The 23,079-nt window shown below is 44.2% G+C and overlaps 1 protein-coding gene across 3 annotated transcripts in view; it reads right to left on the bottom strand.

Annotated features, from left to right (window-relative positions):
- The window catches only part of LOC126089609 (uncharacterized), a 446,663-nt gene that overhangs the window by 33,158 nt on the left and 390,426 nt on the right, over nucleotides 1-23,079 (bottom strand). For all 3 annotated transcript variants that reach the window (XM_049906923.1, XM_049906924.1, XM_049906925.1), the window contains exons 2-3: nucleotides 13,804-13,940; nucleotides 2,733-2,985 (exon numbers count right to left, since the gene is read on the bottom strand). In XM_049906923.1, coding sequence (XP_049762880.1) covers nucleotides 2,733-2,985; nucleotides 13,804-13,940 — 390 coding nt within the window. The remainder of the gene's footprint in view (nucleotides 1-2,732; nucleotides 2,986-13,803; nucleotides 13,941-23,079) is intronic.

Raw genomic sequence — 23,079 nt, forward strand, 5'->3', positions numbered from 1 at the left:
CTGAGACGCAGTCCAATAGCAACAACCAGGAAGACTGCATGAACTGATGTTACTCCACGATAACACCCGCCCGCATTCTGCTAGAATGACAAGGAACACTATACAGGAGTTGGGTTGGGAAAGACACTCCGCACCCACATTATTAACCTGATCTTGTGTCCACAGATTTTCACCTTTCCTTCTCTCTATCGAATAACCTTTAAGGAACTTCCTTTCCGGAAGGAAATGCATTCCGAACATGGCTCGACGAGTTCTTTGCCTGAAAGTCACGTGATTTCTACAGTCGCGCAGACGAGAAGTTACACCAACGTTGGTAGACTGTTGTGAACAGTGAAGGAGAATACATTACTGATGACAAAAGAGTCTGTTATGTGTATCTGTTGTCTCGTACGGAAAAATGCTACCAACTTATGCACCAACCGAGTACGGACAGACATTTAAAACGCGTAGTGAATGTGCTGTGGGGCGGCTCCTTCCGTCCCTTTACGACGAACCTGCACCTACCTGTGAACATTGTCTCAGCAGGTCATCAGTAGGGAAGCCGAGAGAAACATACTTTACTTCGACGTGAACCAGGTTGCAATTAAAGTCACTAATCTACGTTTCGGGAGAAAGTTTTCACACGAAATGAAAGGTTGGAAATTTTCTCCTCAATTAATATATTCTGAAACTCACTATCCCTTTCACTCACGTTAGCAGGTTTATGGTGTTGCATTTCCCGAAAACGTAATAGCTACAAAAATACGGATTGTTTTTGATTGAGAATGCTCGCTAAATACTAAGTTTGTCGGTACCTAATGCAGTCACAGTTTTTTAGCCTCCGACCTGCTCAATACGCCACGCGGAATATATGTCTTTTCTCGTCACAAAATTCACTTAAAAATTCCGAAATTTCTACACACCCATCGGAATAATTATTCCGTCACTTTACAACACTTTTGATGTGTGAAACACTGCTAGATCCGGCAACTTATCGTTTGCATCTGAACTACTACTACAGACGTCCGAACTGTTTCATGGCTAGGCTCCGACTCCTCTCTAGAATACTCTTCTCTACCAGCAGAGAAAGGCGCGCGAAGAATATTGCTTTACCATTGGTCAGTTTACTCAACAGCCAATAGCAAAACAATATTCTCCCGCTTCAGTCCGCGATTTTCATCAATAACCAATCGCAAAATAGTAAACCTAACGACTGCACTTTTTACCGATGTAATTATCTAATATACTGAAGTTTTGTTTATGCATAAAGTTATTAACTATTGTTATTTATACCTGAATTAACTTTCCCTTTACCATAAACTTACTTTAAAAATCTATTCTACAAAAATCCCCTTTGTCCACATCCCCCTTAAACCACACTCAGCATCATTCATACTGCTAAAACACATTTATAACATTTTACCTACACAAAAAGACATAATAACACTTAATGAAAATACTAGAACAGTTTATGAAAAACATCCTATTACTTTAGTGCACTCTAGTGGGCACAATTGAAACTAACTCAGTCCCCTATCCAATTATTGTCCTCTATCTTTGAGGTTCGCCGATGACATTGTAATTCTGTCAGAGACAGCAAAGGACTTGGAGGGGCAGTTGAACGGAATGGACAGAGTGTTGAAACAAGGGTATAAGGTGAACATCAACAAAAGCAAAACGAGGATAATGGAATGTAGTCGAATTAAGTCGGGTGATGCTGAGGGAATTACATTAGGAAATGAGACACTTGAAGTAGTATATGAGCGTTGCTATTTGGGGAGCAAAATAACTGATGATGGTCGAAGTAGAGAGGATATCAAATGTAGACTGACAATGGCAAGGAAAGCGTTTTTGAAGAAGAGAAATTTGTTAACATCGAGTATAGATTTAAATGTCAGGAAGTCATTTCTGAAAGTATTTGTATGGAGTGTAGGCATGTATGGATGTGAAACATGGACGGTAAATAGTTTGGACAAGAAGAGAATAGAAGCTTTCGAAATGTGGTGCTACAGATGAATGCTGAAGATTAGATGGGTAGATCACATAACTAATGAGGAAGTATTGAATAGGATTGGGGAGAAGAGAAGTTTGTGGCACAACTTGACAAGAAGAAGGGACCGGTTCGTAGGACATGTTCTGAGGCATCAAGGGATCACAAATTTAGCATTGGAGGGCAGCGTGGAGGGTAAAAATCGTAGGGGGAGACCAAGAGATGAATACACTAAGCACATTCAGAAGGATGTGGGTTGCAGTAAGTACTGGGAGATGAAGAAGCTTGGACAGGATAGAGTAGCATGGAGAGCGGCATCAAACCAGTCTCAGGACTGAAGACCACCACCACCACCACAACAACAACAACATCGGCTGATACATAAGCTACGTGCGCGTCCAGTCTCGCGTCATCATCTGTCACTATCCAGCTCTGAGACATCTCCCACTTAACCGCCTCCAAGGCAGGATCGGTATACGGCGCTACGCCTCAAATGGTCATAGTAAAGACGAAGAGACGTTTGTGGGTTTGTTTTTATAATGATGGTAGAGAAGACGGGGATGGTAGCAACAAAGATGGATCTGTGGTGAGGCTGGCAGCGACAAAGGTGGAGGAGACTGTGGTGGTGGTGGTGGTGGTGGTGGTGGTGGTGGTGGTAATGACGGATGTGACAATGATGAAAGTGGTTGTAGGGAGAGTGTCCCCCATTAAGTATAAAAAGCAAGCAATTTATTTACTGTGCGGCAGTGCAGTGGCGACTGACTTGTAGAGTTCATCGGGTGTCTTGACGATGTCGAGGTCGGCGGGCCTGGTGATGTTGTGGTAGCAGCAGTGCGCCGCTTTGTCCTCGAGCCGCAGCACGTGCGCCCCCGTGGACAGCCGCTCCACGTAGCTGGGCGGCGGCCGGCGCGAGCACACGATCGGCCCCACCGACTTCAGCAGCCCCTTAATGGACGGGTGGCGCGCCGGCATGTCCGGGATGCGGCAGCTGGGGCTCGACACCAGGTACTCGCCACCTGCCCACAGACAAAGCGGTGTCGTGAAGCACACTGACGAACCTAGGTGCCAGCTCTATGCTGTCTGTAGTGGCCTTCCGTGCAATTTAAAAATTTCTCTGCTCTAAATAGAATACTAGAACAATGTTTAAGAGCACCTCTTAATTCTTAAGACCTATGGTGAAAAGTATTTAAACCGACAAAATCTGGGAGGTTGTAGGGGACATCAAAACAAATATTTTTCCGCAATGTCATTTTTTCTTATGAGGAGTATTTAAACCGGTAGAGGAAGATTTCTATGGCGGCAAATTATTTAAACCAACAAACACTTTTCCATTCTTTTATGACCAAGAGACAACACATTACCACAACCCAATTTCAATTACAGTAGATTTTCAGAAATGTCTCCATTGACATGTAAACAAAGGTTACACACACCGTCGGATCATGTTCTGTCTAACACGGGCAAAAACCCCAGGAGTATCCTGAACTGTTCCTGCTGCTGCTACTATCCGGGCAACCAGACCCTCTTCTGATGCAACAGGAGTTGAGTAAACAAGACTGCGCATCTCTCCCCACACAAAAAAGTCCAGAGGGGAGATATCTGGGGATCGAGCAGGCCACGGTACAGGACCACCTCTGCCAATCCACGTTTCTGGGAACCGTCGGTCCAGAAATCGACGCACACGACGACTGAAATGTGCCGGCGCCAAGTCATGTTGGAACCACATGTGTTGTCTTGTGGGGAGCGGGACGTCTTCCAGCAATTCTGGCAATGTTCTGGCGAGAAAATTGTAATAATGCCTGCAATTTAATGGCCTAGGTAGCAGATACGGCCCAATTAAACAGTTCCCAACATGACCGACCCACACATTAACGAAGAACCGCAATTGATGAGCGCTAGTAACTGTGGCATGTGGGTTATCCTCACTCCAAACATGCGAATTGTGCCTGTTGAAGACTCCATCACGCCCGAACGTTGCTTCGTCGGTAAACAACACAGAGGATGGAAATGTAGGATGCACTTCACACTGTTCCAGGTACCACTGCGAATACTGTGATCTGGGTTGGATAATCAACTGGTTCCTGGTTGTGGACACGCTGTAAGTGAAATGGACGTAACAATTGCTCTCGAAGGACTGTTCATACATTCGTCTGATTCGTCTCCATGTTTCCTGCAATTGCACGAGGGCTGATTGAAGGACCCCGCTCCACATGCTGCAAGACAGCTTCCTCAAACTGCAGCGTTCTTACCGTTGGACGGCGTCCGTGTCCAGGTAATCTGCTAAATGACCCGGTCTCACGCAGACGTTGGTACACAGCAGCAAAGGTCGTATGGTGCGGGACACGGCGATTAGGATATTGTTGTTGATAAACCCGCTGTGCAGCTCGTCCGTTGTGGTGCGCTACGTAGTACGTAATACGGCCTCCACAGGTTTAAATAATTCTCATAGGAAAAAATGACATTAGGGAAAAATATTTGTTTTTATGTGCTCTACAACCGCCCAGAGTTTTTCGGTTTAAATACTTTTCACCCTGTATAATACTAACTGCTGCCCATTTGGCCCATACTCAGTTCAACCATTAATGTAAACACAGACGACTGTGCGAACTGTTCCAAGGAGTATAAGGCATCGAAGCGTTACACATCTGAAGGCTGTGGTGAGTTTTAAAGCACTCTTTCACTGATTTGCACAAACACGGGTGTTCTACATAGCTGGCACAATGTGCTTTGCGCACAAAGTTTCATTCGAAGAGCAGATCTCTTGATGATATACATGGGGAGCAAATCTCATGATGACATACAGGACGTGCAGCCAGTCTGGGAACTTTTGTAAACTTTTATTTTACCCTCAATTTCCATGAGTTTTTCAAGTACTCTCTCAGTGTAACTTCCCCAGTGCGTAAGTGCTAATCCAGCTTGCCTTTCGGGAAAAGCCAGTTCAGTCCAGTATGAATCCAAAATCACGCCACTTACATCTGTGTGATGAAGTCCCATACGCCGTAACAGAGTGTAGGGGACGATGCGGGAGACCCGTACCGCCGTCCTATGCAAGGTCCTAGTGGAGGTGGTTTGCCATTGCCGTCCCCCGACGGTAATGGGGATTGATGGATGATGACGACAACAACACCCAGTCATCTCGAGGCAGGTGAAAATCCCTGTCCCCGCCGGGAATCGAACCCGAGACCTCGTGCTCGGGAAGCGAGAACGCTACCGCGAGACCATGAGCTGCGGACTACATTTGTGTGTGTAACATATTTAAGTGATTAGCATTGCTAGATCATGGGATTACTATACGTGAGAACTCAATGCGATTGTTAAATGCTGGTAAATCAATAACCGGTGTAACAACCAGAACATTTAATGCAAACACGCAAACGTACATGCATTGTGTTGTACAGGTGCTGGATGTACCGGGTGATCAAAAAGACAGTATAAATTTGAAAACTTAAAAAACCACGGAATAATGTAGATAGAGAGGTAAAAATTGACACACATGCTTGGAATGACATGGGGTGTTACTAGAACAAAAATCATAAAATGTCCGACAGATGGCGCTGGACAGCAAAACGTCGGTGACTGCGAATGCCAATCGTGTATAAAAGGAGCTGTAATGAGAGGGAGAGAATCAGATGCACCAGCAGTCGGATCAAGTTGACGTTACCTGAAAAGGCGCTTTTAGTGAAGCTGTATTATCAGAATGGGGAATGTGCTAGTTCAGCGTTACGATCCAATCGCCATAGGAAGGGGATTCGAACGAGTAAACGTCCGTTGACAAATGCAGCTGTGGCGAGAATGATTTCGAAGTTCGAAGCCACGGGTTGTTTAGACGATAGACCCCGTAGTGGCCGACCGAGCACAAGGCGTAATGGTGCTGAGACATTTCAGGAAGAAATGGAGACTGTAGCGGGTTCGTCTATGCACGGGGAAGTCAGCGCTCGAGCAGTCGCACGTCGCTCCGACATTGCATACTCTACTGTTTGGTTGGCACTGAGGCGTACCCTCCGATGCTATCCGAACAAAATCCATCGGCATTATGAACTTTTACCTGGCGATTTAGTGAAGCGGAGGGCATTTGCGGTGTGGGCGTTTGAAAAGATGGCGGAAGATGACGATTGGTTGAGTAACGTGTTGTGGACCGACGAAGCTCATTTCACGCTCCGAGGGTCTGTCAACGCCCACAACTGCAGAATTTGGGCTACCGAAAATCCTAGAACTGTCGTGGAAACTCCATTGCACGACGAGAAAGTCACGGTATGGATTGGATATACCACATCTACCGTTATCGGGCCTTTTTCTTCGAGGAAATAGGTGATTCTGGTTTTGTAACTGCTACCGTGACGGGTGAAAGGTACGCCGATATGTTACAGAATCGCATCATCCCCAGCCTGGCTGATAAACACCTGCTGGAACGTACGATATTTATGCAGGATGGCGCTCCATCCCGTATTGCTAGACGCGTGAAAGATCTCTTGCGCGCGTCGTTTGGTGATGACCGTGTGCTCAGCCGCCACTTTTGTCATGCTTGGCCTCCCAGGTCCGCAGACCTCAGTCCGTGCGATTATTGGCTTTGGGGTACCTGAAGTCGCAAGTGTATCGTGATCGACCGACATGTCTAGGGATGCTGAAAGACAACATCCGACGCCAATGCCTAACTATAACTCCGGACATGCTTTACAGTGCTGTTCACAACATTATTCTTCGACTACAGCTATTGTTGAGGAGTGATGGTGGACATATTGAGCATTTCCTGTAAAGAAAATCATCTTTGCTTTGTCTTACTTTGTTATGCTAATTATTGCTATTCTGATCTGATGAAGCGCTATCTGTCGGACTTTTTTCAACTTTGGTATTTTTTTGGTTCTAATAAAACCCCATGTCATTCCAAGAATGTGTGTCAGTTTGTACCTCTCTATCTACATTAATCTGTGATTTTTTTAGTTTTCAAATTTATACTGACTTTTTGATCACCCGGTGTGTGTGTGTGTGTGTGTGTGTGTGTGTGTGTGTGTGTGTGTGTATATATATCCTTGTGGATAACATGGGAAGTTCACTGAGGCTTTTTGCGGATGATGCTGTAGTATATCGAGAGGTTGTAACGATGGAAAATTGTACTGAAATGCAGGAGGATCTGCAACGAATTGACGCATGGTGCAGGGAATGGCAATTGAATCTCAATGTAGACAGTTGTAATGTGCTGCAAATACATAGAAAAAAAAGATCCTTTACCATTTAGCTAAAATATAGCAGGTCAGCAACTGGAAGCAGCTAATTCCATAAATTATCTGGGAGTAGGCATTAGGAGTGATTTAAAATGGAATGACCATATAAAATTAATCGTCGATGAAGCAGATGCCAGACTTCGATTTATTGGAAGAATCCTAAGGAAATGCAGTTCTAAAACAAAGGAAGCAGGTTAGAGTACACTTGTTCGCCCACTGCTTGAATACTGCTCACCGGTGTGGGATCCGTACCAGATAGGGTTGATAGAAGAGAGAGGGAAGATCCAACGGAGGGCAACGTGATTCATTACAGGATCATTTAGTAATCGCGAAAGCGTTACAGAGATGATAAACTCCAGTGGAAGACTGCAAGAGACACGCTCAGTAGCTCGGTACGGGCTTTTGTTGAAGTTTCGAGAACATACCTTCACTGAGGAGTCAAGCTGTATATTGCTCCCTCCTACGTATATCTCGCAAAGAGACCACGAGGATAAAATCAGAGAGATTAGAGCCCACACAGAGGCATACCGACAATCTTTCTTTCCACGAACAATACCAGACGAACAGAAGGGAAAACCGATAGAGGTGCTCAAGGTACCCTCCGCCACACGCCGTCAGGTGGCTTGCCTGCCTTTCGGGACAAAGCCAGTTCAGTCCAGTATGAATCCAAAATCACGCCACTTACATTTGTGTATCTAACACATTTTTAAGTGATTAGCATTGCTAGATCATGGGATTATGTATACGAGATATAACTCATTGCAAATGTTAAATGCTGGTACATCAATAACCGGTGTAACCAACAGAACATTTAATGCAAGCATTCAAACGTGCATGCATTGCGTTGTACAGGTGCTGTATGTCTGTCTGTGGGATGGAGTTCATGTCTGTTGCACTTAGCAGGTCAATACAGGAACAGTTAACGTTTTGTAGACAACGCTGCAGTTGTCGTCTGATGAGGCACCATGTGTTGAATTGCAGACAGGTCTGGTGATCGAGCAGGTCAGCGCAAGACGTCGACACTCTGTAGATCATGTTGGGTTACAACAGCGTTACATGGGCGAGCGGTATCCAGTTGGAAAACGCCCCCTGGATTGCTGTTCATGAATGCCAGCATAACAGGTCGAATCACTAAATTGACGTACAAATTTGCAGTCAGGGTGCGTGGGATAACCACGAGAGTGCTCCAGCTGCCATAAGAATCGCATCCCAGATCATAACTTTATGTGTAAGTCCAGCGTATATAGCAGGTAGGCAGGTTGGTTGGAGGCCCTAAACCGGCCGCCTCCTAACCAACACACGGCCATCACTAGCACCGGGACAGTAGCAGCTTTGATCAGAAAACACAAAATGATCTCTCACTTGACACCACTGAAGTCGCATATGGCGGTGGTTTGGGGTCAGTGAAGTGCACGCTACAGGGCGTCTGTCTCTGAGCTATCCTTTAAGTAACCGATATGTAACAATTAGTTGTGTCACAGTGGTGCCAACCGCTGTTCACATTGCTGCTGCAGATGCAGTGCGACGAGTCAGAACCATACGCCATACTAGATGGTCACCCCTTTCGGTTGTGCCAGTGGCCGTACGGAGACCGGACTTCTTGCGACCGTTAATTTCTCGCGACCACCGCTGCCAGCAATCAAGTACAGTGGTTACATAGTTGCCAAGTCTTTCTGCAATATCGCAGAATGAGCATCCAGCTTTCGTGGCCTTGTTACACGACCTCCTTTAAACTCAAGTGAGGTGGTGTTAATGGCCTCTTTGTCTCCTTAAAGTCATTCTTGAGCAAGGTTAGCTCACCACGTCCAATCTCAAAGGTAACTAACGTTCACGACCGTTACAACGTGTATCTTTTGTATCTAAAGCAAACCTGATTTGCATCCTCATGATGGCGCTACTAGCACCACTCTTCTGCGACTGGCTCGAAATGTAAATAGATCAACTTCCAGATGTAGAAATACTCTAACATTCTGCGTGGTGTCTGTCTGTTCGAAGTCGTGTCTCCGTACCACTTTCGCGCAACGACGCTCTAAGCGTGTTTTTTAGGGAATTGACTCGTTTGAACCTGGGACCTGTTGCTGGTAAGGAGACGCCAGACCACACATGACATGAAGAGTTCAGAAGAGTTCAGTGAGACTAGCGATGATATAATCAAATACTTAATGATTTCAGCGTCAGCTCCACTGCATTCCCTGTAAAAGAATCTTAATACTAACTAAATTTAGTGGAAGGGGTTCAAGGCTTTCCTATTTTTAGTTAGTTGGTAAAATAACGTCGAAAAAGCAGTTAAGTTTACCACTGGAAATTTTATTCTACTCACAAAACATTGTTTATAAATTGCACTATTGATAAAAGGAAATATTTTAATACAGGATGATAAAAACCAACTGCGTTCAACAAAAATGTCAACGAATATTCCCTGAATGGGTTTCCAAGTTCTGTAATGGATCGAAGGATGACCTATGCCATATCACATCTATAATCTATGTTTAAATTAAGTTTCATAAAAGAGAAAACTATCAAAATGGTCTACAGTGACCCTCAATTATCTTTAATTACTTATTTAACTTATTGTAAATTACAGTGGCTGATGTGGCCTCTCAATAATTATACAACAGAAAAATCATTGCGTTTCAGATTTTAACTTCAAGTAGCAAATGTGAACACCATGAGATTTAATTGACGATCGACACTAGTATTACGTAAAAAGGGGATGTAACAGATGAGACTTCTGCAGTTCTGAGTGAAGGCTTATGCGCTCTCAAGGGGCATCGCGTTAGTTCATTACCTTGTCGTTGGGTAGGCAGCGTCAGGGGGCGGCGGGCGGCGCAGCTTCACACCTCGCCGTCTCGAAAGCAACTCTCTCCTAACTTCTCCTTACTAAAATTTACCGAAGTTGGTTTTAGAAAAGCTATCTGGTTGTGTTTTCAACTGACCAATCAGGGCCTCAATGTTAACCTTAAGCTCCGCCTACAAAACTTCTGTCCATCCAATGAGAAACGTTATGCTTTTCGTGGTGGGGCAATGTTTTTAATGTTTGCTACGTCACAGAGACGTGAAAAAGTCTCACGCTAAAACTTGCAGCTGGTGTGGCCCTTTTAGTGTTATCGTAAGATCTATACTGTTCTTCTGGAGGGCTCTATATTTTAACATGGGCTGGAGTGCTCTATCTTGGCAGTCGGCTGGCGATGTGGGTGTCCGCTTACACGACTCTGCCCTTGTCTTCTGTTCTCGTTTCTCCCCTCAGAACTGCGTCTGTTTTACGGTGGGAAGGTATGACATGCATTTAGGCGTTCTTGTGTTAGTCTGTGGTATTCCATTTGCTCACTCATTGATCGTATTACTTTGGTTAATTTAATGTCAGGATTTATTCGGAACTATGTGACATACTGTCGGATTTGCTTTCATGTCAGGGTTTTCATGGAAGGTGTTGGATTTGCCTGACAACTTACAGTACGCCTACCAATTTTAATTTATGTTGCACAACTTCGCCTTGACGTTGTGATATTTTTTGCGCCAGTGTACATCGCTGATGCTCTTCAACTGTTATTTCACCGCTTTCCTGCCGATCTTGCGACCTCACCCATCCAACTCTTTGCATCTTCTACGACATCCGTTTTAGAAGTGAACCCGAGTGTGTCTGAAAAAGCAAGCCTGCTCCTCGATAGACAGCTGTGTACCAGCGGCTGTTGGTGCGAAGTACGACGGCGCCCACTACAGCGGTGGCAGAAAGAAGCTGCCGTGCCACGGATTCGAACCGCTGCTCCCGAGGGCAAGAGTCAGCCTCGCTAACTGGGTGGGCTTGGGGCTAGACCTGTCGAGCCATCCGAAAGGTGGACTTGGAGCAGGAGGCAGGTACGACAATGGAGTCGCGAACCCTTGATTGCTGCTAACAACTCCCTGTCGTCCTGTCGTCCGACGTAGCCTTCCTATCCTAGTAGTACTGCTGGGCTGCAAATGATTCTGCTACAAAGTGAGTTATACTGAGGCTGGCCGTACTGACTGGCTCTTCCTGTAACCATGTAGGGATGCAGTCTCTTACAATGCATCAACCAGTTGAAAAACTTTACACAAAATCTATCAGAGGATGCTTAAATTGTGTCATCAAAATTTTACTACAGTTCTGCACCGAAGTTTCACCGAAAAGTGCCCATTCTGGATGGTGCTGTTCTTGGACCAGTATATTAAAAAACGCGTCTATCACCACATCGGTAGAACAGTATGTCCAAAATTTGCGTGAACTGTGTTTGCGCTGTTGCAGCGTTAGTGGTTCTTTCTGAAATGTGAATTTAACTATCGGTGGGCTAGCTGTAGAATCTCCAGAGATACATTACAACAATATCACAGGGAGAATCATTTACGGCATACATTAAAACAGAGTAGACAAATACTTTAATACCAATCTTGCGCCGTCCTGTATTTATAGAGGGTAGCGCAGCGCATTTTACGGTAAAGCCCTACTTCTAGTCATGTTTTTTGACGACACCACTGAAGCCCATCAGTGGATAAATCGCCTAGCTTGCACTGCAACAACCGTATCTTACTTCTGTGCTGGCGGGGTTTGCAGAGCCTATCCCGGCCCGTCTCGCAATGGGTAAATATCCCTGTTACTGTAATTGGAATGTTAACACCATGCACTTGCCAAATGCCAGTGGCTGCTGCAACGCTTTACCACCCTGCTCCGATGGATTTGGACGCAGAATGGTAATAGCTCTACAATCGAGACAAGAAGTGAACAGATGCTTTCGAAATGTGAAATTACAAAAAAATAGTAGTTGGACAGATCAGATAACTAATGAATAGATGCTGAATCTAATTGGTGAGAAAAGAAATTATTTTACATGAAACTTCCTGGCAAATTAAGACTCTGTGCTGGACCGAGATTCGAACTCGGGACCTTTTGCCTTTTACACGCAAGTCTCTACCGACTGAGTTCCGCAGAAGAACTTTTGTGAAGTTTGGAAGGTAGGAGATGAGATACTGACGGAAGTAACGCTGTAAGGACGGGTCGTGAGTTGTGCTAAGGTAGCCCTGTCGGTAGCCCACGAAAGACAAAGGTCAAGAGTTCAAGTCTCTGTCTTGTACATTGTTTTAATCCGCTAGAAAGTTTCATATCAGCAAACACTCCGCTGTAGAGCGAAAATCTCATTATGGAACCATACCCGTGAGAAAGACCGCCTGCATAATGCTACTGCTCTGTGATTGGCTGCTGTGTTCGGAGCAAGGGCGCTAAAACGTTAAAGTATTGTTATTAGTTGAACTACTCATTGGAATGACTTCACTTTTTAATATAAGTATGTCTGACCAGCTGACTATCAATCAGTCATTTTAGAATTATTAAAAACAATTTAAATCAAAAACAAAAGACTGACGAAATTGCAGACGAAGCACTTCGGAAGCGTTCGGTCACGCTTTTTCTGGTATGGCGCGCCAAGTGTTTTGGGCTGTTTGTCACTCTGGATTAGGCAGTCGAGAACAGCAGACATGTTGTCTGTCGCAGGATGTGTTTGCCAGTATTCAGTATTAAAAGATTCATTCCAGTAGTCATGAGGCACATCACGTGCCACAAATAGTGTAAAGATACATTTTCGTAAACATTGTGTTTGATCATGTACTTTGATGTATCAGAAGGTGTTGTATTAATATCATGTAGTCTTCTCGTGTGGCTATAATGAAATACGCGAGTGGCATCCCAAAGAAGTGATACATTATTTCAGAACAGAACCTCGTTAAAAGTCAGTTCAGCCTCAAGATACAGTACCTACGACCTGCGTGCTGTTTTCTGCGCTGGGGACATCAACTTTGAGACAGCAGGTTAGTGAACTATAACAGAACCTTCGTATTCCACACAGTGCAGTGGAAACAACTAGGCGCCTCACGTGTACTGCATGCACAGAACAAATGTGCTCAGTGACACGTCATCTGCAGTAATGCAGAGGAGGTAAAGGAGGATGATCGATATTAACACCAGCAATCAATTCATTCTTCCTTTCTTGCCTTAGTGTGAGTGTGTGTGTGTGTGTGTGTGTGTGTGTGTGTGTGTGTGTGTGTGTGTGTGTGTTCGTAAGGGACAAAACTGCTGAGGTCATCGATCCCTTTAAACTAACTTATGCTAAGAACAACACACACACTCATGCCCGAGGGAGGACTCAAACCTCCGGCGGGAGGGGCCGCGCAATCCGTGAAATGGCGCCTCAAACCACGCGGCCACTCTGCGTGGCTCGTCATATTCTGAAGCATCAAGAAAAAAATCAATTCGGTATTAGAGGGAAGTGTGATGGTGTGTGTGGAGTAGAAGGCTCGACTACAATAAGCAGGTCCAGCTGGAAGTATGTGATAAGTTTCTATGGGACCAACTGCCGAGGTCATCGGTCTGTATGTATGTTGGAGTAGTTACGTGGAGATGGCGAGACTTACACAGGATAGACTAGTAAGGACAGGTGCACCAAACTGGTGTTCGGACTGAACCTAACACCAACAACAACAACTTATTTTCCAGGAAAGAGGGAAAAGCTAAAAGGGCACAGAGGAAGGCTGAAAGCCAATAGGTAAAAACACCCTGGGGAACCTCGTCTTGAGATGGTTTTACTTGCAATCGCCGCTGTTAATACTCACCGGATATTTTGCGCACCTGGAAGAAGTCTGGCGGCCCCGTCTGTCCCACAGAGGCGATGTGGTAGAGGACGGTGAGGGCACCCAGCGACACCACAACCAGAGTGGCGCGCACGCTCGGCCCCATGGCCCAGCTGCACCTGCAACAACCACCAGAACACTGTTTGAGCACCAGCTCACACGTCAACAGCCTCTGGCCACTGTGTCCGCTATCCCACACAAAATGAGAGACATTTTTAGAAAATGTTGCTCGTGAACTTATCGATGAGATTAAAGCTATTGGTGTTTCGAACTCACTAAGCCGGCCGAAGTGGCCGTGCGGTTAAAGGCGCTGCAGTCTGGAACCGCAAGACCGCTACGGTCGCAGGTTCGAATCCTACCTCGGGCATGGATGTTTGTGATGTCCTTAGGTTAGTTAGGTTTAACTAGTTCTAAGTTCTAGGGGACTAATGACCTCAGCAGTTGAGTCCCATAGTGCTCAGAGCCATTTTTGAACTGACTAACCCTGCCAATTCTAGTTGGACCTACAGTTTAATGTGGATTCCAAACCATGGTGCAACTCATTTTTCATATTAAAAAGCACTGTCAAAGGTCAAAGACCAGAATTACGCAGCTGACCAATGAAGCTGGAGGTATATGTTCGCCGCGCCGTCACGCACAAGCCCAATATGGCTACAGTAGCGGCAGCTTGTGAAGACATAGGCATTAGTCTTAACACCTTCTGGTAACAGTCAGCTGAGGTAGCAGAGCGATATGACAATTGTGCACGGGACAGGAGGCGTGATCAAAATGCTGTTATGACTGGTTGTTGCTATTGTAGCAGTCCTGTAAACAACTTACTATGATCAGTTATTCTGATGCCGGATTAAATACCATTGCTTATTTGGGCCTCCATCCTTCAAGCCCAGTCTTACTTTCTATTCGCCGGGCTTCTACGCCATTTTGAATTTCCTTTATGTTTTCGTCTTTTTTAAAGGCAAAGAGAGAAGATGAAGCGGTAGCCCGTCATAGAGCCTATGCCTATCGTCGTGTATTTTTGACTTTCAGCTGTTAAAAAACAGAGGATTTTTTCTGGTACCAGTAGGAGGAAGGAAGGATTCGCGCTCAGCTAGTGAACGAGTGAGAAGCACGTCATTTTAAGCGAGTTATTGTAGACCGCCATTTTGGGGTCGCTATGAATAAGTGAGGAATATGTATTTCATATGTGCACCGTTTAGAAAACACAATATTGTTTTATTAACAGAAAGGTCGTGTGAGTTGTTATTTCACATAGTACGATAATTACAAGAACTGAAGCCCAACTGTGTACTTTGGAAAATTACGAAAATCCGATAAGCTTAATGGGAACACGGTCAAACCTTTAAAGGTGAACACGGCGACTAAACGTAGAATTATAAAGAATAGTAAGCACAAATCTACAGCGGAGAAAAACTACTTCGCCCTGCAAAATAATATAAACTAATAACAACTTATTTCCAGGCGTAGCTCAGCTTATTGTGCTTGTCATTCATGCCGAAAAATTAATCTCATTACTTCAATACATTTTAAACCATCTATTCCATTATTTTATTATATTATAAGTTACGTTTAATAAAAACGAACCGGTGTTAACGTTGACTATCTTCGATTTCAAACTCCTTTGGCAGTGTTCTATGCCGTAATTATTGATAGGAAAAGGGAAAGGGTACTAACGAAAATAATCTTCATGGGCTGTAGGCCTTTCATTGGTTTATATGTCATAATTGTTATCAAAAAATAAAACCGTTTTGGAAGCATCGACTTCTGATAAGGTTAACAAGTGTGTTGTTGCTCTTTGGTCTTCTGAACTAACTTTGCTGATCTTTATGTTTTCTTAACTTTTTGCAGTTCATTGTTTACTTACCGCTGTGAAAGTATTTTCGAATCTAGGAAATTCGGTTACGGAGCATTAGTGAATTACTACTGTGTGTATAATGGAAGAAACCTATTAACTGGTGACCACAGGATACAAAGGATGATAGAAACCACTTAAAACAATGGAAAGACAACCTTTACATTGAGAATATCTGCAAAAGCAGGTTAGTGCCTTCCTAACACAATTTCCAAAATGCAGTGACATTAAGTTATTCCCTCAAGCGACGAGACAGACTGGCGGAATGAAATCGCAGTACTAAGCAGGAGTTGTACGACATAAACGAAAGTTGGTAGGCGTGTTTCTACATCTGAAAGACTATGTCTATTCAAATTTTGCGCCAATTGCACAAGAGTGGCCCTTGTAGGGCAATTACGGGATGTAAATCAGATCTGCTTTAAATACATGCTGTAACCGACTGGCCGTTAGTTACCTTTGAGATTGGATGTGAAGAGTTGATGTTAGCCAGGAGCCTTTAAGGCGGCAAAGACTTCTTATAAACACCGCAAAGAGCTTGACCGATGGAGGCTATGAGAAGCTGTTTGTTCCTTTTTGCGATGCTGCAGAAAGACTTGGCAGCAATGTACGCACTGTACAAGATTACTGGCAGCGGTAGTCACGAGAATGTACAGACGCAAGATAACCGGGCTCCGGACGACCACGTGATATTACCGAGAGGAAGACCAGCGCGTTCGGTGTACGGCTCTGGCGCATCGTACTGCAACTACAACAGCAATCTGGGCAGGAGTTGGCGCCACAATGGCACAACTAACTGTTATAAACGAGTTACTTCAAGGACAGCTCCGAACCATATGCCCTGTTGCGTGCAGTCCACTGACCCCAAACCGTCATTTGCGACTTCAGTGGTGTCAAGCGAGAGTTCATTGGAGGGCAGGGTGGAGGTCTGTTGTGTTTTCTGATGAAAGATGGTTCTGTCTCGGTGCTCGTGATGGCCGTGTGTTGATAAGGAGGCGGCCAGCTGAGGGCGTGCAACCTACCTGTCTGCGTGTCTGAACCTACACCTGGATTTATGGTCTGGGCTGCAATGTCGTATGACAGCAGAAGCACTCTCGTGGTTCCCCGACTGCAGGTCTGCCTGATTCGACCTGCTGTGATAGCATCCACAAACATTACTCCAGGGTGTGTTTTCCAGCAGGATAACGCTAGCCCATATACCGCTGTTGTAACCCAGCGTGTTCTACAGAGTGTCGACATATTCCCTTGACCTGCCCGTTTGACAAACGCCAACTATTAGTCGACCACATGTAAGTAGGGCGCTTCGATCGGCTTATCGTGAGGTTTCATCGTGATACTTCACGAGGAGAAGCTGAACTACTTGATAATATAATCATTGTACAACCGTCTTGAAATATTCACAATGCAATGCGTTTTCCTTAGTCACCACTGTAAGCCGGCCGGTGTGGCCGTGCGGTTCTAGGCGTTTCAGTCTGGAACCGCGCGACCGCTACGGTCGCAGGTTCGAATCCTGCCTCGGGCATGGATGTATGTGATGTCCTTAGGTTAGTTACGTTTAAGTAGTTCTAAGTTCTAGGGGACTGATGACATCAGAAATTAAGTCCCATAGTGCTCAGAGCCATTTGAACCATTTTCACCACTGTACTTGTTTGCTTTATCATTGCATGTTTCTGGCAACAGCTACTGGAGGCCAAGTGCTTCGGGTAATACCACCACCAACAAAAACAGCCATGTCCACAAAGTTCACGTAATTATGTAACAGGCGGGCACTCCCGTGGTGACGTAAGCAAATAACATCAGGTCGGGTGAGACCACTGTTATACGACATGAGCAGCAACCGAACGTTAACAAGCAGCTCCGAAGTCCACAATGTCCAATGCACACACTTCCAAAGCACTTACTGGCACTGAGCATTTAGCCAATACCGGGAGAGGATTTCATTCACCATTAAAGACCGGAAACAAATCTTCGTATGGCACAGATCAATTTGGGTAGAGTTGTGGTCACAGCTAAAACAAGCAAAACAATCATTTCACCACATAATTTCGTTGTACCAGAAGCCAAACAGGAAGTTATCTGTCGCATAAGTGAAGTGCAGCATACCACGGTGCACTATACTAAGACAACACACAGATGACCAGTCTGTTAACTGCCATGGAGATTTGCACCCGACCATTTATCGGCGGCAAAAGCAAAAGTTGAGAAAATATTACAAACGGGTACCATATTCAGGTCCGACAACAAATGGGCATCACCGTTACATACGACAAAGAAGAAAGATGGCGTCTGGAGGTCCTGTGGAGATTATTGTGATTCCAATGCATGTCTCATACAAGACTAGGCAGTCAATAATACAAGGTACTAGCGATATGAGTCGGATATGATCTGATGTCCTCCTGCCTCCTCTTTCTGTTCATCTTCTCCATCCACCTTTCCCTTTTCTTTCTATCCATCTATTCCTTCCCCCTCTCTTTGACCTTGAGCCTTGTTTTATTGTCATTGGCACTGCCAACGAAACGTTGACTGTTAATTGAAGTCTCCTAAAATGAATGGGTAAACTGGTTGGTATTATTGGTATACAGGCTATGAGAGACCTCTCCTGCTGCTAGATGTGTGAGGATAGTAGCTTCAATGACAGTATTTCGCATAGTTTCAATCTGGAAACGAGGTGGGTTACAAAGTTTCGTACGATTTATGTTATGTGATAATATACTAATCATAAGACGATAAGCCATTGTTCTGCTGAAACAAATCACGAGTCGGAAAATAAAAGAACTATATATATATATAAGGAGAAAGAATATTTATAGAAAATTTGTCTTATCTTTAAATGCGCTGCTATCTTAGTTAAAACTGACTGCAAGTAGGAAAACGAAACGCACTTTTTTCAGCGTAGCAAGGCACAGCATTTACTTTCTCATACGCGGTTTTAACAGCAAACCTGTAGATTGTTGTTTAAAAAATTATGGGTATCTGGAAGTTTATTAGACTATCATGTAAGAATTTGAAGTAAATCGGTCAAGATTTTTGGTAACAACGTTAAACGACATCTTGTCTTTATACAACAGTATAAATTTCACGAATGTATTAGCCAGTGTTACAATTTTTAGTGTGTCTGGCTGTAAAAAGGCTTATAACAAGATTATGGTGGCATCCCCATGACATTAGTGATAACACTATTTTGGATTGTATTGTATTGAACTGGGGACCTAGAAACGACGGAGAGGCTTCGTTCCGCCGTAGCCCTCAGTGGTTCACAACCCCACAACAGGTGCAGTCCACTCACCGCAACGCCGCCCCACACCGAACCCAGGGTTATTGTGCGGTTCGGCCCCCAGTGGAAATTAGCAGCCAATAGATAGGTAGCTTCTGCGTACTTCAGAAGATTGGCTGCACTTTCGTTAGCCACTTTGTGCCGTAGAGCTGCTAGAACAGGTTTCGTGATGTTTTCGGCGTGGAGAAGAAACAGCGACAACGAACATGATTTTGCCGTAAAGACTTCAGCGGCGCCAAGAATGAAGGCAGAACTCAGCAGTTAAAGAGCTTTGTGTATGATGGTGCATTACTCTGTCTCACTACGCGCAATTAACGTGCACTGGCACGTGCTACCCGCACAGTAGCGGCGTCGCTTCGTAGAAGTAGCAAGGAAGTACGTCACAGCCAAGGTTCCTTCGTGAGCAACATACCTGTTGCAAAGTGGTCCCTAGACATCAAATGGTGTCGCACCGTACTTACCCGTTACTGTGTACCACAAATGAAGCTTATGAATGAAATTGGATTATTGGGTGTCTGCAATGATGGTGGTAGTAACACAAAGCGTGTAAATTTAAGCTATTTGGCGTTTTACCACTACATTCACCGTGTCGCTATCATTACGAAATAACTATTCAGAGTTATTGGACTGGATTGTGCTGCAACGTCTCATATTTGTTGTAATATTCACGAAGACGAAAAAAACACACACCTCTCTCGACTGTAATCGGTTTGGAAGCTTTTGTATCGCGTTTGTTACGCTAGAATGATATCCCGCCCCTCCAAGAACAGTGACAACTCGTATGCAACAGTTGAGAAAACTCGACTTAAAGAATTAATTCTACAAAACTTACAGTGAAACACTATAAGCTTTCTTTAGTAAATATTGTTGGCAGTAAGTTACAGTATATTTCTCGTGCACATTGGGGCACTTGACATGTATCTTTCAGCGACAAACTAGTAATTGCCGTTTTTAACTTTTGCCACTTTCGGTGCCGGGGCGCGATACAAGCCTACAACCTATGGAATAGAAGATACGAGGGCCTGCTGAAAAGTAATTTTCTATTCTGTCCTCGTGTCATGCAAATTACTCCGTCGACTTTCCCACTTCGCTGACGCAAGTTGCAACCTTTTGCCGCTAGAGGACTGCGAACTGAAGGCGTGTAACATGGCGGCGTGGAAAACAACTGCAAGGTGTTCGGAAATTCCAGTTACAAACTTCTAGGACATGTAGAGGGGACTAATTGCGTAATATTTCGAATAGGAACCCACGTCCGGAAACGTACCGTTTCCGTTCTACAGACGTTTGAAAATATGTTTGCTAGGTACGCATGCAATAGAGTAGTCATGGTGGGGGCTGATTACGTCGGATCGGCTGATGCCATTTGACTTCTACCATACCTCTCTGACCTGGTTAGAGCGTCAAACACGTGTCTGTGGGAGTCAGAGCAACATTACTAGTGCACTTTTGCAAAATACACCGACATGATCCTTCCGAATTGCGAAGCTTACGGTAATGGAAGAGCTGGCCGTCGCCTTTTTCTACGACGTCCGACTCCATCGCACACCCTTTTCTCCACTGTTAAGCAATGACTTCAAGAAAGGGTACATTCATTGTCAGCAAACATGATTGTGGTGCTCCAGCTGAGGCCGCACACCCGACATGGAAGAGGCCGTACTGCATCACGTTAAAGAGAACCCGTCAACGAAAATACGAGAAATTTCTTTGGCTATTAATAAGTTGAATTTTACAAGTGGTGAACAGGGTCACGCCTAATCAATTACTTGTAAAAGTGGCCGCGTTACCAATATGTTTTCAAATGATTGCAGTACGGAAATCTTATGTTTCCGGACATCGGTTCCAGTTCAAAATATTATCTACTCCCTCCCTTCCCCAAGTCCCAGAAGTTTGTAACGGGAATTTCTGAACACCCTGTATGTCGGCACGTGAGAGAAAGCGTCCTGCAATCGAGTTTCTAACACTAGAAAACATGCCTCCGATTGAAATCCGTAGAAGAATGAAAGATGTGTACGGTGATGCCACATCATACACGAGCACTGCGACATCTGCCACAATCCGGCACCTTGGTTTCTGTCATCGATCATCCTCCATACAGTCCAGATTTGGCCCCATTGTTGGATTTCCATCTGTTTCGAAAAAAGAACATTTTCGAGGACTTCATTTTGACAGAGACAAAGCGGTGCAAGTAGAGGTGAGATTGTGGTTTCGTCAACGAAGTGCTACAGTGACGGTATCAACAATTTGCTCTCTCGTTGAGGTAAATATGTTCGTCGCCAGGGTGACGTTGAGAAACAAATATACAGACATGATTAACGTGTACAATGTTAATGACGTTTGTTTAATTTTAAAAGCTTTCAGAGTTTACAAATAAAATTGGAGGCATTACTTTATTACTTTTCAGCATACCGTCTTAGATTCGTAAACTTTTACAATGGAAAATGCCGTGTGGCTAGGGCCTCCCGTCGGGTAGACCGCCTGGTACATGTCTCTCGAGTTGACGCCATTTCCGGAGAAAATCTCCGACCCAGCCGGGAATCGAGTCCAAGCCGTTAGGTATGACATTCCGTCGCGCTGACCACTCAGCTACCAGGGGCGGACAACTCGTATGTTTTGTTGAAGACTGAATTTTCGTACGAATTACTTAGTTGCCACTAATGTTTCTTTTCCTTGCAAATAGTTTACAGTGGTTCTTTGTTTCTCAAGTATGTAAGCGATTATATGGCTCTAAGCATTATGGGACTTAACATCTGAGGTCATCAGTCCCCTAGACCTAGAACTACTTAAACCTAACTAACCTAAGGACATCACACACAGCCATGCCCGAGGCAGGATTCGAACCTGTGATCGTAGCAGCATAGTGGTTCCGGAACGAAGCGCCTAGAACCGCTCGGTCACACTGGCCGGCAAGCGTTTATATACTGATTTCAATAATTATGGGATAAATTTAGCTCGTTATAGCCATTATAAGACTAAGCTCTTCAAATTCTGATCACTTCAGATATATTTAAGTATAGTAGTAGATGATGTAACATCACTGACAATGTTGTCGGTGAACAAAAAATATTTAGTCCAATGACGAAAGTTTCACTTGCTGTTCATGTAATCGGTACAAAGACAAATGTGGAGATCTACATCAAGTCAATCATATGCAAGTCTCTTCATCTTTCCCTAACTACTACAACGAAAATGCACTTGAACCTAGGGATGGCTGTTATGGATGAAACGGTTTCGGTTTTGTTATTTTTTCCCCTTTCCAACGCCACTTTAACCAGAATGTTAAAACCATGCAAAATAAGCGGTTCCTGAAAACAGATTTTAATTTTTTCATTTCTGTTATTTCCTGTGATAAATTTAGAAATACACTCCCTCAGTTTTAAGATACATAAAATCAAAATACTAAATTAGATAGGCAAATAAAAATAAAACTTGGTCCGTCTATCGTTCGCCGCCTTTCTCGAAAAGTGATAACTGGCTGAATACTAAAAAATCTCCAGTATTCTTCTACTGATTCTAATTTTCTGAAACTGCTCAAAAATCATATTGTAATCGATCATGCCATTATTTCGATATTAGGAGTAGTCTGTGCTAAAAGTGTGTAGAACTGAGGTTGAAGAACTCTATTTTTCGTGTTAATTTGTCCGCTTTCAAGAGGTACAAGCAGATAAAGGCATATTATGTAGATACAGGCAACAGATGAGCTACTTTCACTTTTTATTGTAAACAATGAATCAACTGTTAAGTTACGAGCTTTCTTCTTACATTATATAGCAAGTTTGTTGGGCTCATTCCGTTCTTAATATTTTAAAGCAAATGGAGTATTGTACTTCACATGTTCCCATTTCGTATAATACTTCCACACGTAGAATGGTGCTATTCTGTGAAACAACTACGTCCGCCGGACGTTGTGGCCGAGCGGTTCTAGGCGCTTCAGTCTGGAACCGCGCGATCCCTACCGTCGCAGGTTCGAATCCTGCCTCGGGCATGGATGTATGTGATATCCTTAGGCTAGTTAGGTTTAAGTAGTTCTAACTACTAGGGGACTGATGACCTCTGTCCCATAGTGCTCAGAGCCATTTTAACCATTTGAAATGACGTCAGACTACGACAGCGTGAAACTACCTTACAGACCAAATGGGGC

This window comes from Schistocerca cancellata, chromosome 1 (assembly GCF_023864275.1).
Source record: "Schistocerca cancellata isolate TAMUIC-IGC-003103 chromosome 1, iqSchCanc2.1, whole genome shotgun sequence".
In the NCBI taxonomy this organism is placed as follows: Eukaryota; Metazoa; Arthropoda; class Insecta; order Orthoptera; family Acrididae; genus Schistocerca; species Schistocerca cancellata.